The following is a 15,485-nucleotide window of genomic DNA, read 5'->3' on the forward strand; positions in this document are numbered from 1 at the left end:
TAAATGAAGGCCGAGGAGAGCTGGAGAGCTGGAGAGCCGAGGGAGGTCTAGCCAGCCTCGCAGACTGAGGTCTGTACCTCTGAATCCTCCATGACGGCTTTTGGCAATGTGGACCAAAGCAGCAGCACTGCACCACTGAGCGAATGCTCTCCAGCTCTGCTGTGTGTGAGAGTGCGTGTGCGAGATAGAGATGAAAAATTGGTTAGCCCAAGGGACTGAATGTAGGCATCTGAGAAGGCTGCTTTTCTCTCTCTTTAAACAAAAGTGGGTCAAGCTATATTAAACTTCAACATCTATAACAGCAGTGAAAGTTGTTCGACCTGAGGATTCACATTCTGGTGCTTTTTAAGGACACAATTCCTTTGTGTGCCCCAAATTTATCTTCCATCACTGGAATATTTTGTTTTACTTTAAATGGATGTAAAAACAACTCGTGTAGGGCTGCAACTAACCATTATTGTCCAATAATCTGCTGTTTTTTCTTGATTAATGCCACCAAATAGTAAAAAATATCCACCACAAAGCCCAAAATAATATGATGGAATTACTTGTTTTGTCTGAACAACGGACTAAAACATAGAAATATTCAGTTTATTATCAAATATCACAAAGAAATGCAGTCAATTCTTATAATTGAGTTGCTGGAATTGAGGATTGTTTGACTCAATAACTAAAATAATTGATGATTTTGTTTCTGTTGATTGACTGATGAATCAGTTAATAGCTGTTTCTGCTCTAAACACATGCAATAAGTTCATACTGCACAAAGCAGTGCCGTGTTAAGGCTGCACAGCACCGGTCGAATGTTTTCGTGAGACGTTCGTCCGCCTGCTGCAAAATCACACATGTTGTTTGTGTGTAATGCAAAGTAGTATCGTGTTACAGTGTGCTGTCCATCATAGATCATACAAGATTGCACCATTCTTTTCCACTCATCTGTCACTGTATTTGCAGTAATGCTGCCATGGCACATTTTTCCACATGTATTGAACCACATAAGGGTCGATTCTGAAGGGTGCGTGAGATGCAGCCTTTACAAAAGCCTTTTTTTCTGGTGTTATGTATCTGTAATGAATCAGCATACATGAAAAGTCTTGACAGAGAAGATTACGAGCACGAATTTCTGGTGTTGTACGCAGCTCAAGTCACAATAGAGTCCGACACAAAGGAAACAATGACTCCAGACTAAATTCTGCCCACAGAGAGCTTTACTTTTTGAAGTCTTTCAACATAAAATGGATCTGGCCTGACAAAGAAATGATTTGGGGGTGAAACATTGTACAAGGAAAGCCTATTTGCTGTTGCCGGTTCTCCTTAACTTCACCACAGAGGCGAAGCAGTCTGGGAACTGATGGCTGTAATCAGTTTCCATAATGGGCCATGCATGTCACTGCAGCCTGTGTTTGACTAAGGATGTCTGACCATGATGTGGTGTTAATGGCCCTCTGCAGATTATCAATCACACTGTGTGTTACATATCAAAGTTGATCAATAATGTGACTGATTCCTGATCCCTCTCTGCAGCCACAGTATTCCTGGAGTTCTGGAAAAGGAGGAGGGCAGAACTGACTTATGACTGGGACCTCATTGATTGGGAGGAGGAAGAAGTACGTCAGCATCATCCTCAAATAGCTCAGACATCATTTGATTACCTCGCAATTTAAGTTCAGCATGCTGGAATGTGTGCTCTGATTTAGGAGGAGCTGAGGCCTCAATTTGAAGCCAAGTACTCCAGGGTGGAGAGAGTCAACCCAATCTCTGGCAAGCCCGAGCCTTTCCAGCCCTTCTCAGACAAACTCAGCCGGCTCATGGTGTCTGTGTCCGGAATATTCTTCATGGTAAACCCTTTGATCTTCGAATAATCTGCTCCTTTGGGATCAAGTCTCAGAGTGGGATCACCATCATTTTATCGGCCACTTTATGATGTGCCAGCGGTGGCATAACATCTCCCCCTGCTGGACAAAATCTGTAATGAAATAGTGGATTTGGCTTTTCTGATGGCCTAATTTCTCCTGTTTACTGATTGCATTTGAATGATGGATGTTTTGTTTATCTGAATTTTTCCTTTCTATACTGCATATTTGTTTATCATAAGATAAGATAACACCTCTATAATATAAACTGCGGAGTTTATCTGTGCTTATCACACTTATTTTTAACAAAAACATCCTCCCCTCCTCTATTCTGCCTTCTCTCCATCATCTCTCTGCCCAGATTTCCCTCGTCCTGACAGCCGTGTTTGCTGTGGTGGTTTTCCGTCTCATAGCGATGGAGAAGTTCGCTTCCCTCAACTGGTATTTTGTCAAGAAGAACTGGCAGTTTGCCACCTCTGGCACTGGTGTCTGCATCAACTTTATGATCATCATGTCTCTGAATGTGGTGGGTGTCTTGACAAGCATCATCTGGCCCGTTTACATGTACTGTCCAACAAATGTTTCATCAAACATTTATTCAGTGCAGTGTTCCAGGATCTATCACGTCCGCAGCCAGAAAGACATTCAGTTGTTTTTTTTTTGCTGAGATTCCTCTTTGCCTCTCTTTCTCATGGTCTTTACCCTCCTCAACCTTTTCCCTGTTGATGCTTATGAGTACTATCATCTTTCCAGGTGTATGAAAAGGTGGCTTATCTGCTGACAAATTTAGGTGAGCATTGTTCACATGCTGCCTGGCATTTATAACTTCATTATCTCTCGCTTCCCAGATGGTTGGCTAGCATTTATTTTCTCCCTCGTCCACCCCACGACCCCTTGCCCCCCCCCTCCTCAGAGCACCCACGGACAGAGTCTGAGTGGGAGAACAGCTTTGCTCTGAAGATGTTCCTGTTCCAGTTTGTCAATTTGAACAGCTCCACCTTTTACATCGCTTTCTTTCTCGGAAGGTAGGCCAGCTGCCATGAACTCCACAGTTCCTGTTTACAGTGAATTTAATGAGAGATTGTGCAAAGATGTTTTGTTTTAAAATCCCAGGTCTTGACTGCCAAGTCTCCCGTCCTTTCAGTTCATTTTGGACCTCATGTTTCAGCATTTGCAAAATATTTCCCCTGACTAGAAATGTAGCCAAGCTGTGAACTTTATTGGACATAATAAGCACCTTTAAGTTTCTTTTTTCTTCTCAGAGTTTATTATTTTTCCTCTGATTGAATTTCACAGTTAATGTTGGTAATCTCAATCCGTTCAGGTTTGCTGGCAGGCCTGGAAAATACAATAAACTCTTTAATCGATGGAGACTGGAGGAGGTGAGTGCAATTAGGCATCACCATAAGTGGGCAGATCATTGCCTTCTGTTTTAGGATATATTTAGAATTTTCAAGTAATTCATCTTTTTAATGATCCGTTTGTATTTGAGTATGAGAACCATTAATCTCTCACATAATTACTGGGATTTAAAATTTTAATGATGAGAAAGCAGAATGGGTTGAAGTGTGTCCCAGGATCCACTCATGGCTTTGAATTATTGAGCATGAAATATGAATGTCACAGTGTTTTTTTAATTTTAAATGTATTATTCTCAGTGTCACCCGAGTGGCTGTTTGATTGATCTGTGCCTGCAAATGGGAGTCATCATGTTCTTCAAACAAATCTGGAACAACTTCATGGAGCTCGGTTATCCGTAAGTAATATGTTAATATAATCAGGTGCGTCTTTCTGGTTGAACCATTATTCAATCCTCAGTGCTGTAATTTCAAGTGATTGGCATTTTACAAACCTTGTGTAATATAATGTTTAGTTTTTTTTGTCCTTTGGTTTATTAGCATATGAAAAGGATTTTCTTCTGCAAAAACACATAAAATCCTCTTGTGTGCGGCTTAGTAAAATCGTTCCTGCAGTGCTCAGCACATTGTCAGAAATAATTGCTTTGAGTTGACAGTTCGCTACTTGCTACATTTTCAGTTTGCTGCAGAACTGGTGGTCTCGCAGGAAGATGAAGAAAGGAGGTGGTGGAGGGCAGAATGTAGAGAATAAAGCCCAGCTTCCACAGTGGGACAAAGACTGGAATCTGCAGCCGATGAACGCCCATGGACTGGTGGACGAATACCTTGAAATGGGTAAATCATTACACCCTTTTGAAGTGCTATACTTGTCTGAGGAGAGAAGGAAAAAAAATAAAAATTACAGCTATTAACACTCTGCCAGAGTTGAGACGGACACCCTCTGAAGTTCGTCCAAACGGTTCTTTCCTCTGCAGTTCTCCAGTTTGGCTTCACCACCATCTTTGTAGCGGCGTTCCCGCTGGCTCCCCTCCTGGCACTGCTCAACAACATCATCGAGATTCGTCTTGACGCCTACAAGTTTGTCACTCAGTGGAGGAGACCCATGCCTGCCCGAGCCACAGACATAGGTCAGTGTGATCCCTGAGTGCCCCCGCACCTCCTTGCTGTCTCTCCTGCAGTGTCTGTTTTATTTTTAGACCAGAGCTGCTTTTTCCAATGCTAAAATGTAAAATGGAGAGCAAACATTTTCCCTCCTATGGAGATAGATATGTTCCCATACCCTCTGTTACTGCACTGCCATATGCTGCACCTCCCTTCTCACCAGCCCACCTCCGCATATGACTACAAACACCACCCTCCAACTGCCTTATAATATATGACCGAATGCTTCTTGTGGCATGTTGCCCTGTAATTAAAGGAAGAATTCACACAGAAATATTTAGAAAGCTGTAATGAACACATTATGTTTGAGTCACACAGAATCAAAAAGCAAAGCTTCTTTGTAGGTTTAAGCTGGCTTTTACCAATTATACAGAGACAAGTCTAATAAAGAAAAGGCAAAAAGATGACAGTGAAGTAGCCTCTATAGACTTTTTTGTAATGCAGCCAAAAAAAACATGCTGTTGTAATTATTTGGCTACGTAGCTGCGTATGTGATTACATAAACAATATGTCCTTGCACCATCTTGAGACTGTTGAAACTCACTCTGCTAAATTGTTGACGGAAGAGAAGCAGATGAAGCACGACGAAGGAGACACTTTGTCTGGAATGTGCATAAATGTCACAAATGAGTGATTTCGTGACATAATCAAAGGGTAGAATTTTCCTTTTCAGTTGTCCGTCATTGTCTTCTGCTTGATGCACTTTAATGTTTCGCCAGTAAAAGGCTCAGCACTGTCAGCCACACAGAACTTCGGTTACTATGTCTTGTAGACTAAGGGATGTAGATTTATAATCTCTCTGAACACTCATTTTCCAAACTGTCTTCCTTTACACATAATAAAGTGATGAGATGTGTTTTTTTTCTCCTCCGGTTTGACTGTCAAGGCATCTGGCATGGGATTCTCGAAGGTATCGGCGTGCTAGCAGTCATCACCAACGCCTTCGTCATTGCCATCACCTCAGACTACATCCCCCGCTTTGTTTACGCCTTCAAATATGGCCCGTGTGTGGACAAGGGACACCACCACGAGGATGAGTAAGCGATAAATGTGTAGGCTTTTTAAGTATATCCGGCGGAGCGGCTCGTGTTATGTTCTGATGGCTTTTCCTCTCGCCTTCAGGTGTTTGCGAGGCTACATGAACAGCAGCCTGTCCGTGTTTGAAATGAAGGAGGCGAACAGCAGCCAGACCAGATACTGCAGGTACAGAGACTACAGAGCGCCGCCCTGGAGCTCGGTGCCGTACGAATTCACCCTGCAGTTTTGGCACGTCCTGGCTGCCAGGCTGGCCTTCATCATCGTCTTTGAGGTCTGTCGGCGTTTCGTTTTTGTGTGTGTTTTCTAGCAAGGCAGGCAGCTATAAACTAAATCCCCTTTATGTCCTTCTCAAGTCTGCTAAATGACATTTTTTTTGTAGTTTTATAATTTCTTGTACTTTTATTAATTCATGTGTTCTCATTGTTAGCTGAAAACCTTACAAGCCCAATTTAGGCAATTCTCATGCTTTAATTGAATCTTGCTACTACAGTGGGTTGAGAAATGTTCACTCAAAACCCACAAAATAAATCCAATTACGTGGTTCTTTTTCTTTTCTTGATAATTCTCCCCTGACATCACTGCCTTGTGCAGAAAACTGGCATGATATATACCTATAAAACATTATGGGCACATAAAGTTCTTTATTGTGGTGCACACAGTGTTAACCTTTGCTTGCTTGTTGAATTATGCAGCAAATACTGACGTGTGTGAGTTTTGTGGACGGTAACTCATACATGATTAATGCCTCCCTCAGCACCTGGTGTTTGGGATCAAGTCCTTCATAGCGTACCTCATTCCGGACATGCCGAAGGATCTCTGCGATCGAATGAGGAGGGAAAAGTACCTGATGCAGGAGATGATGTACGAGGCAGAACTGGAGCACCTGCAGAAGGAGAGAAAGAAGAACGGACGGCGTTATCACCACGAGTGGCCTTAGCTTCACCCCTGCGTCTCCGCTACACGCTTCACAGCCCTCGACTCACTGGCACAACCTCCCCTGCCTGCTTATTTATGTATTTTAGCTTTTAGAGTCCAGCTTCACTCGGCTGATTCTGTACACCAAAGACACCCTCTTCAGTAACCAGATCCTCCCCCAAACCTGTCTGGCTCCAGGCTCCGACCCGGGCCACTCCCTCGCCATCTGTTCCACGTCCAGTGTTAGCGCTGCCCTTGGTTCCTAGCTCCGACCCCTCCCGCCCCACCTCGATTGCTCACCTGGCTTCACCCAGCAGGTTGCCCTTGTCTCTGCGTGTCATGGCTTCACTGGGAAAAACCTGTGCAATTGTAATGTCTACTATGCAGATCAAGGGCTGCAGATGACCACTGTCCACTTTTGGCACCCATCCTGCACTCTCTTTCTCTCTGTGTGGCAGCTAGCACCCCCGCTTTGACACTGCAGTTTGGTGCAGCTCGCAGCATGCCCGCGTTTTTCTCCCGTGAGCATCAGCGGAGCCGCCGCTCTGCTGGTCATGTGACAGAGCTACTGTGGCACTTAGCGTTTCTTGTTGCAAAAGTGATTCTGGTGATGTGGCTACCAAATACAATGGACACTGTTCTTGCAAAGCGACTGTAAATTTGCCCTCAAAGCATGCTGATTAATATTTGCGGCCATTTCGTTAACTGCAAAGAAAAAAATAACAAAAATTGAAACTGCAGCACTCATCGTGGAGGATGTTAACATCTATTCAGTACATTTGACAAAGAAGTCATATAAAGTGCATGGTAATATTGTTTTGTACCTTTTGATAGACAAAGCCCCCGTCTTGATGCCTGGTTCACGTGTGTCTGTACTCAGTGTGAGCTGTTAATCTCCGTCTGTGCTACTGCTGAGCTTGACTGTCTTGAGTCGAGGAAATGTGAACTTAGTGCGATTTGATTGTGCCTACAGTTGTGCTCACCACAATTGTGTCACCAACATCACGTGTGCCTGTTTGTGCTGCACGTGCTTTTTTCAAGTGCAAGAAATATTCCCTCTCCTCGTCCTGTTGTCTGATCTTCTGTAAACTCTCTGAACTCTCCTGTGAGGATTTGCTTTGGATGTGAGTCACACCGCAGTACCTACTCGGGTCTCGGCTAACGGCTCTGAAACACGCCGACGGTGTACGTTGTAATGTGACCCCCATCATGAACAATGTATGCACTCGCATGCAGGAGCCGCAGATCTGCTCTTCTGCTCTGCGCTCGCAGCCTGTTTTTCATTTGCTGCTGGAAGCCCCGAAGCGTGGTTGAAAGTTGGATCACTTAGACATACCTGTGGCTTGGATGTTCAGTTTGCAAAGAACATCCATCCACTGTTTCTCACTTACAAAGCACACCAACATCTTCAGTTCTAGCCCTTTGCTAAGCACACGGTCAGATGCGGTTTCGGCTACTTCCTGACCTTCATTGATGTGAAACTGAGAAATTAGGTTTTGTTAAATGCAGAGTTTTGGCATTGCCTCGTGTTGTGGTGAGTTCTGATGTCACGGATTAGAGAGCTCAGGAAAACAGGCAGCACGAGCGAAGCGTCCATCTGTGTGGCTGAGTCAGAACCATACTCATTTCCTGTTTCATTCATGTCGAGATGGAGAGTTGTGGAGTGGAGTTAACGAGGGGTTTTGTATTTTCTAGGTGATGAGAGCGTTCACGTTGGCAGGAGCTTCAGTGCAGCTCATGTTGATCATTTGATGGTAAATAAGATTTAGAGTTAACCACATTATGCACAGTAAATGTGACGGTTACAGCAACCCAACAGCTGAAGATAAAGAATATCGCTACCCTGAATGCACTGCACAACACTGATGAACAAATTTGTTATTTTAAGTGCACATTTGTTCAATTTGCCTATTTATTTATTCCGCTGTTCTTTGTATATACATGTTATGATGTATGTAACGTTTTTATACTTTTTATTTCGTGCTATCGCTATGAATTCACCTGGTCTCCCCCTCAGATTGACAAAGTAACGTCCACACTTCTCAGGTGTCCTCTGAATGTTTGCAGATGATCAACTTTTTATCATATTTTCTAAGATGCGGTCAAAGGTATCCTGCTTTTTTAGATATATATTTTTGCACTGCAGTGCATTTGCATGACTGTATTGCACACTCACAGTTGAAAGCATGTCTGATTTTTTTGCATAATCACAGTAAGTACTATATTAGAGCAGATCACAAATCATGACATACAATCACACTGTTCATAATGAAGACGTATGATGCAGATCGTTGGTTAAGAAGTAATGATGCTTTCAGGTTGTAATGTCCGATGATCATAACCATTTCATTCACAAGAGAGAGATATTTGTTTTAAAATCTTGCTCCAGTACTTAGGAAACTAGGCCAGGTCTTCAGATTATCTTCCCTGCTATGTGAACATTTGGAATCTATGCATGTTGTTATCCTTGAGTGCTACATTTATTTTGAACAGATGCAGATGTAAATGTACTGGTACAGTCTTACTGTCGAGTATGCATGACCTAACACCTGCTTTGAGCAGAGCGAACTTCTGTAGAGTTGTTAACAGCGTCTTAAACATATCACCTCCCTTTTCCTGTGTTGATCATTTTTGGAGGTCCGGACAGGACATTATGTTTCTTGATGTGGCAGAATTTTATACTGGAAGAGTATTTTCTAAATAATATCTTGGACTCCAGAATGATTTATATAATCTGGCCTGGACGGAATTTAAAGGAGAATCTGATTAAACTAAACACAGATTTGCTCTGGTTGAACACTCAGCTGGGAATTAGAATTATGTTTACCACCAAACAGCTGAAGTGTTTCACTTATTGGGTATTTGGAATAAATGAACTGTGTGACCTTAGATGTTTGACTTGCCCAGCTACTAATCACGTCCAGATGGATCTTTTTCCTGCTGTTTTCTCCTCCCTAAGAGCATCGGTTCACCTTCTCACTAACACAAATGCTGCACAGTGGTGGAAAGGTGTTTTTCATGCCTTCTACTGTTTGCAATAGCACAATATGGGTAAAGCATAATAAGTAATAATGGCATGACCTTGCACATCTTTGAAAACATAGCAGGCTAAAGGGGGATTAAGCTTTCTGTTCTATGCTATGCCTACTAATAGGATTGTGCTTGAGCAAGTGATGTACTTGACGTGGAAGCACAGTGACATTAGACCATAGATTTACTGTACAATAGGTTGGTATCAGTCGTGACATGAAGTGTATCAATAACATTGTTTACTTCCTTCCTGTTTACATGTAAAAACATGTTGAAATGTATAAAAATGATGTAACATAAAATAATTTGGATATCACTCTTTTCTGTAATAAATCATGGATTGTATCTTTTAAATCAAATCTTCTCTCTTTGGTTTTTGTTTCTGTTGTAATATAAAATAGAGAAGCAGTCTCTAGCTATCACCGTCTTCATGACTATTCCAGTTTAACTAAATGTGCTTATGGAACAAACCAGAGCAGAGCAGAGCGCGGAGACTGTTTTCTGTTTTTACCCCTGCTATTATCACAAACCACAGATCTTCTTGCCAAAAAGCGGTCACATAGCATATTGTTAAAAAGATTGTGTTTCTGTCATAAACCCACTATTTGAGTAATGTGGATTTTCCCGCTACGTTGTGACGTTTCGACTTCTATCTGCTTTTCCACTCATGCCGTGTCAGTTAACACTGGACATCATTTTTTACAGCAAAGTCTAAACACCCGAGAAGAAACACGCAAAGGTTTGGTGTACTTTGCGCTCTGGTGACAGACGTTTAATACTTTTACTATTTCCTGTGGTCTGTCTCACTGTTGGATGCCCACACCAAGATATTTCCTTTCACCTCTTTGATCAACAGACGTCACACGCTGGCATAGAAAGCTGTGGTTTCACAAATGGATTTATGCATTTCTATCTTGCTGTGCTGCCGCGCCATAAAAGGGAAAAAGACGAAGAAGAAGACATTTTGTTTAATGGCACCTTTCATGGCACTCAAGAACATCTTACATCATTAAAGCTCAGCATGCATGAAGAAGTATATCTGTAGGCAAACTCCATGCAAAATAGATGGAATTTAACAACTTAAAATTGCAGAAAATAGAATCAAAACAATACAGCAGTTAAAACCTGCACCGTCGCAGTGAGGTGTCCCCTACTTTCCTGCAGCGGTGGGGAAAGCATTCAAAACTGCCTGCTGAAGTTTAAGTATTAACAGCAAAATGTACTTAAAGTGTCAAAAGAAAAGTACTCGTTCCTGTGACTGATATCATATGTTACTTCTCTTTTTCTGACACATTTGATCATTTCACCTCTTTGAGGAATTTAGAGGAGACTATTCTTTGACACGTCTTTCTTGTAAAGGGTCACAAGCCAAAAAGTATTTTCTGGTTCAGGGAACTGTGTTTTATGACCTTAATAATTAAATTTAAGTGCTAATCCTGACTATTTCTTTGCTCTTCTGCTCTCCTTTTACTCTAAACCAGCGATTGGCCTTTTGCCTTCTAGGCTGCACCTAATTGGAACCAACTATCTGCTCAGGTGCAACTACTAAAAGATATCTTAGATTTGTGTTCTGTTATTCATATGCCTGACAGATTAACAGGTTTAGACAAAAGTTGGACTGAGACTAAAGAGTCCCTGTGGAGTTTCCATGTGAGCAAAATGAGTTTCTGTTATTATTCAGTGTCACCCATCACATGCATGGTATGCATCCTTCAGATCTAACAAACGTCTTGAATCCATTTCTCTTAAAACTTTTGTAGAGCAGAACCAGCATTTGTTTACATGCTTGCAGTCCTCCTCATTACTGCTTAAGCCGGCATATAAACGAACTGACGAACAAAAAAAAAAAAAAAAAAAACACCTAACAGCAACCTAAAAACACTGCTCCAGCTGCAAACGGTCAAAAAATTCCACAGGGGTATTTTTAATAATTTAACCCAAAAAACTGTTTGGAAAAAGGGAAGCAGCTGCACATATCTGCTCCCTGCAAAAAGAAAGATGCTTTGGATCAACACAACATTTAGTTTTTTTCAGCTCAGTGAACAGAAGCAGTGTTATTCACATTTTGAGCAGAGCAGTTTTCCAGAGCAGTAATGATACTACTCATATGTCAGTGTTAACCACTGTCTGTCTCACGCAGACTGCAGACATTAGCTCTTGGTCTCTATGAGCACTTCCAGGTGACTGATTGATACAGCACAGATTTACAGTGCAGGTTAGGAAGGTAATCAGCGGCCCGGCCGAGACTGTACCATAAATCCAACAGCGTGGAGGTGTGAACAGGACCGGGGGCCAAAGATGACCAGCAGGGGACGTCACGACACTGACGTCCACAAATCATCAGATGGCTCAGCTAGCTGGGTGCAAGACATTACAGAACCTGTATTGAATGTGATCTGTTATGACAAACATACATGAGAAAATATGTTCAGTGAAAACTCTTTCTACTGATTTAATTTGAGGGGTTCATTTTATTTATTTATTTATTTATTTTTTGTGCAGCATGGCTCTAGGGCTCTAGGATGTTGGTCCAGATTAAAATATGACTGTTTCATTTTGCTCAGACATTCATGGTCCTCAGAGGCTGAGCCCAATTGACTATGTCGATGGCCTTTTCCTCTAGCGCCACCACAAGGTTGACATTTGATGCTCTGAGTGACACATTTTGATGAAAAGTGGATGGATTGTTGTAGAATTATGTAATTTTCACGTTTCTCTAAGAGTGAGTCGTGATAACCTACTTGTTTTCCATCTAGAACCAAATTTAAGCTGTCTGATACATGCAAGCTTTAAGGTATAATATAAAAAATGCATCAAGACAACTAGACCTATGTCATATATTTTGCTGAGTGAATCCATGATGTTATTCAAGGTAAAGGTATGTTTGATTTGGTCACCTGTCAATGGTGTCGCGTCCCCTTTACCCCCTCTAGTTGTATAACATCCAGCGAAATGCTGGAAACACCAGATTATACATCACAGAGTGAGGAAGTAAGTTGGTGAACGTGAGCAAATATAACCTGAAAAATTCTTGTCTGTGAACATGATTTCTGCAATGGTGGTTGCTTAGCAATGAGGACAACAACTCCCATGATCCCATGCTACCTCACAGCATCATCAGACTACGTGTTTTGTTGTTGTTTTGACTGAGATTTGATGTTTACGGCTTATTAGAAAATGTTAACATGTTAACATACTAAACTGAGATGGTGAATATGAACATTAACCTGCTTAACAGCCGCATGACAGCAATGTCAGTGAACGTTAGCATTTAACTCTCCCATTTAAAACCTCACACAGGCTCTAGTATGGCCTTGTCAAATCCTGTTAAGTTAATACATTTCAAAAATGCATCCCTGCTCACAGGCTGTCAGCGTACTTCTTATCAGTTCATTTGATTTGAGTCTTTACTGGCTCCTCATACTAAGAGCTGAGGTTCATCTATGATGAGTTTTAAGTATCTGAACTGACAGCACACCTGGAAAAGCCTTGTTTAAAATCTGACACTTGTTACTTAAATCAAAAACTGTTAGTGTAGGTAAATGAAACCGTTTGAAGATCACCAAATAAAGACATTTTTGAGAATTTCAAGCAATAAAATCCATCAAAATTCATTTTTTATGTAACGCATTTTGCACAGCAGCTGGTGAAGCTAACAGTGCAGCAGGCACGGTGGTGAGACGCCTGGCTGCGTGAAAGAGGGGTGAGATTCAGATATGAAGCCCAAGTAACAGCAGTGACAGATGAGTTGACCTGAGTAAAGCCTCCTGCACAGAGAAGCAGCAGCCTCAAATTACTTTGCAGAGCTGGATGGATGAAGGAACTGACATCTGCGCAGAGGGTCAAGGCAAAAACCTGTTATCAAACCTCCTGCAGCACCAGGAATAACTGAGCAGAGTTGCTTATTTAGAAATAATGGTGTACTTACTAGTATATGTGCGCTGCCATATGTTGGAATTGATATTACAGGAAAAATTAAGCACTTGTGCTTTTGACATTTTGGTTTGCAGTGCCTCCTCCCATGTTTAACAAGGATGCAATCAATGCCACTAAAGTGCAGCGTAAACACCTGCAAGTCGATCCACCATCTTCTCCTCGCATGTAAAAAAAAAGGGGACACGTTGCATCTCGCTCTTTCATGGTTCATCTGTAAATAGGATCAAGCAGGTTTTGTGTTTACAAAGATGTTTGTTAGTGCAGGTGCTGGAGGGAATGACACACCACACAGTCTCGACAGGTCACCGTTGTCATGCTAACAGCTACGGTGCTGGGTTGCCTGGTGAGTAACATCCGTTTAAATATACAAATGGTGCAGAAATGTGCTGAAAACTTCAAACAGCCCTGAAAACCTGGAAACCTCCTTTTGAAATTCAAAGACGAGCTGAGGTATGAGCCAGACGTCAGATTGCAGAGTAGCACAAAACAGACTGATGAGCAGATTGAGGCTTCTGAGGGACATAATCCTCCATGAGCTTCCTCGACTATTAATAAGTACAATTTTTCATAAAAAGACAGTTCTGCGTATATCTATAGTAAGTGGAGGAGCAGAGCCTGGTATGAGCTGCATCTCTGGATTACAGGGTGGTTGCAAACATTCTGTGGATGATGCTTCCACGAGTTGTGTTGTCAAAGTTGCGAGCAGCGGTTTAATTGCCATCGACATTGTTCCATTTAATAACACTATCAGGGGCTTGATGAAAACATCCACTCTCATTTGCACTCTTGAACACGCTCCATTTGTAACCCTCGAAGGGTTCGTTTCCAGGGGATCCATTTTTAGTGGTCCCACTTTCCAGGAGGTTTGCGACCTTACTGCTCTCAAACAGCAGTGAGTGTGTGGGCTTGTGAAAGCCTCGTCATTCAGCTGTGGGGGTTTTTTGTATGCGCAGGAAGAGAGAGACAAAAATGACTGTGACAGTGATTATAATGCTATGGTAGGTGAGTGATGGTACAAAATGAGATGTCTTGAGGCTGTGCTGCGTTAAAGGTTTCTGACAGTGGAGAAATTACTCCCTCTGCTTCAATGGATTTTCTCCTGAGTGATTGTTGAACATCGGCGCTCTTTACTCCTGAGCCATTACGAATGAAAGCAGATTACTTTTTTTCTTTGGATTTGTTATTTTACACGTCTCTTTCTACCCTAACAGATTCCTCCTTTTCAGATTCATTTTTCTATCGCCATGTCTCCTAGAAATTTTACCCGTCTTCACCAAATTTAACACCGAATTTAGCTGGATGAGCGCTGAAAATGTGACTCATTTTGTTGTTGTTTTGTTAGTATATTCTGTAATATCTTCCTGTGTGTGGCTGCTAAACAGATAAAATGACAAAGTGACACATCTCTTGAATATGTTCTACAATTGCAGCGCAACTTAAGAGCACATGGACATGTCAGTATCATGCAGTCCTCCACATTTTTGCATTATGCTCATAAGTGGCACTACAGCAACACAGTACATCTAAATGGCCTCTCTATAACCACGGGCTTGATTCAATATTAAATAAACTGAAAACAGGATGAGAGGATTGTGTCTAAATTCACCTTGGACCTAATGAAGAGTTGAATAAATGAACCGTTTCTCGCTGCTGATGAGTGACTGAAAACTCAAAACTCAAATCTAAATCATTAGTTTTTGATGCTGTGATGAGCATGAGGTCGTTAAGATTCACTGTGAGACTGTGAATCAGCCGCCTGTCGCTGCAGCCTCCCACACAGCCTGCAGGCTGCACTGAGAGGAAACCCATCACCATCATCTGAAAGGCATCTGTCCAAACTGCAGCCTTCAGCCCTGCGTACGCACACACACACATCATACAGAAAAGGATCAACATCTCTCCCAGCTCCACTAAATGATATTTGATCTTGCATCTGTTGCTACATCTGCTTTCAGGCAGCTTTGCCCTGCAGCACCCCGCTCTGCTTTGGAGCGCTGGTCAGTTTACTCTCTCAGTGTTTATGTTGATTGACGCTGTATTTATTCAGGTGTTTTGCTTAAGAGGAAACAGAGACAGTCTGCATGCTGGGAAGCCTCAAGCTGTCTTTGCTTGTATCCTTCCTTTGACAGTGTGCTCAGCAGTACAACAGTGGTTTTCCAAGCAAATACAAAGCTACACTCTGGTGAGCCAAAGA

General features: G+C 42.1%; 1 protein-coding gene across 3 annotated transcripts in view; it reads left to right on the top strand.

Annotated features, from left to right (window-relative positions):
• Positions 1 to 9,655, top strand: part of ano3 (anoctamin 3) — a 32,424-nt gene extending 22,769 nt beyond the window's left edge. For all 3 annotated transcript variants that reach the window (XM_041938367.1, XM_041938369.1, XM_041938368.1), the window contains exons 14-25: positions 1,525 to 1,607; positions 1,698 to 1,838; positions 2,215 to 2,379; positions 2,607 to 2,643; positions 2,767 to 2,878; positions 3,178 to 3,235; positions 3,512 to 3,609; positions 3,891 to 4,045; positions 4,186 to 4,338; positions 5,259 to 5,409; positions 5,495 to 5,681; positions 6,165 to 9,655. In XM_041938367.1, coding sequence (XP_041794301.1) covers positions 1,525 to 1,607; positions 1,698 to 1,838; positions 2,215 to 2,379; positions 2,607 to 2,643; positions 2,767 to 2,878; positions 3,178 to 3,235; positions 3,512 to 3,609; positions 3,891 to 4,045; positions 4,186 to 4,338; positions 5,259 to 5,409; positions 5,495 to 5,681; positions 6,165 to 6,347 — 1,523 coding nt within the window. In that variant the 3' untranslated portion in view covers positions 6,348 to 9,655. The remainder of the gene's footprint in view (positions 1 to 1,524; positions 1,608 to 1,697; positions 1,839 to 2,214; positions 2,380 to 2,606; positions 2,644 to 2,766; positions 2,879 to 3,177; positions 3,236 to 3,511; positions 3,610 to 3,890; positions 4,046 to 4,185; positions 4,339 to 5,258; positions 5,410 to 5,494; positions 5,682 to 6,164) is intronic.
• Positions 9,656 to 15,485: the final 5,830 nt, after the last annotated feature.

This window comes from Chelmon rostratus, chromosome 6, assembly GCF_017976325.1.
Source record: "Chelmon rostratus isolate fCheRos1 chromosome 6, fCheRos1.pri, whole genome shotgun sequence".
Taxonomy (NCBI): Eukaryota; Metazoa; Chordata; class Actinopteri; order Chaetodontiformes; family Chaetodontidae; genus Chelmon; species Chelmon rostratus.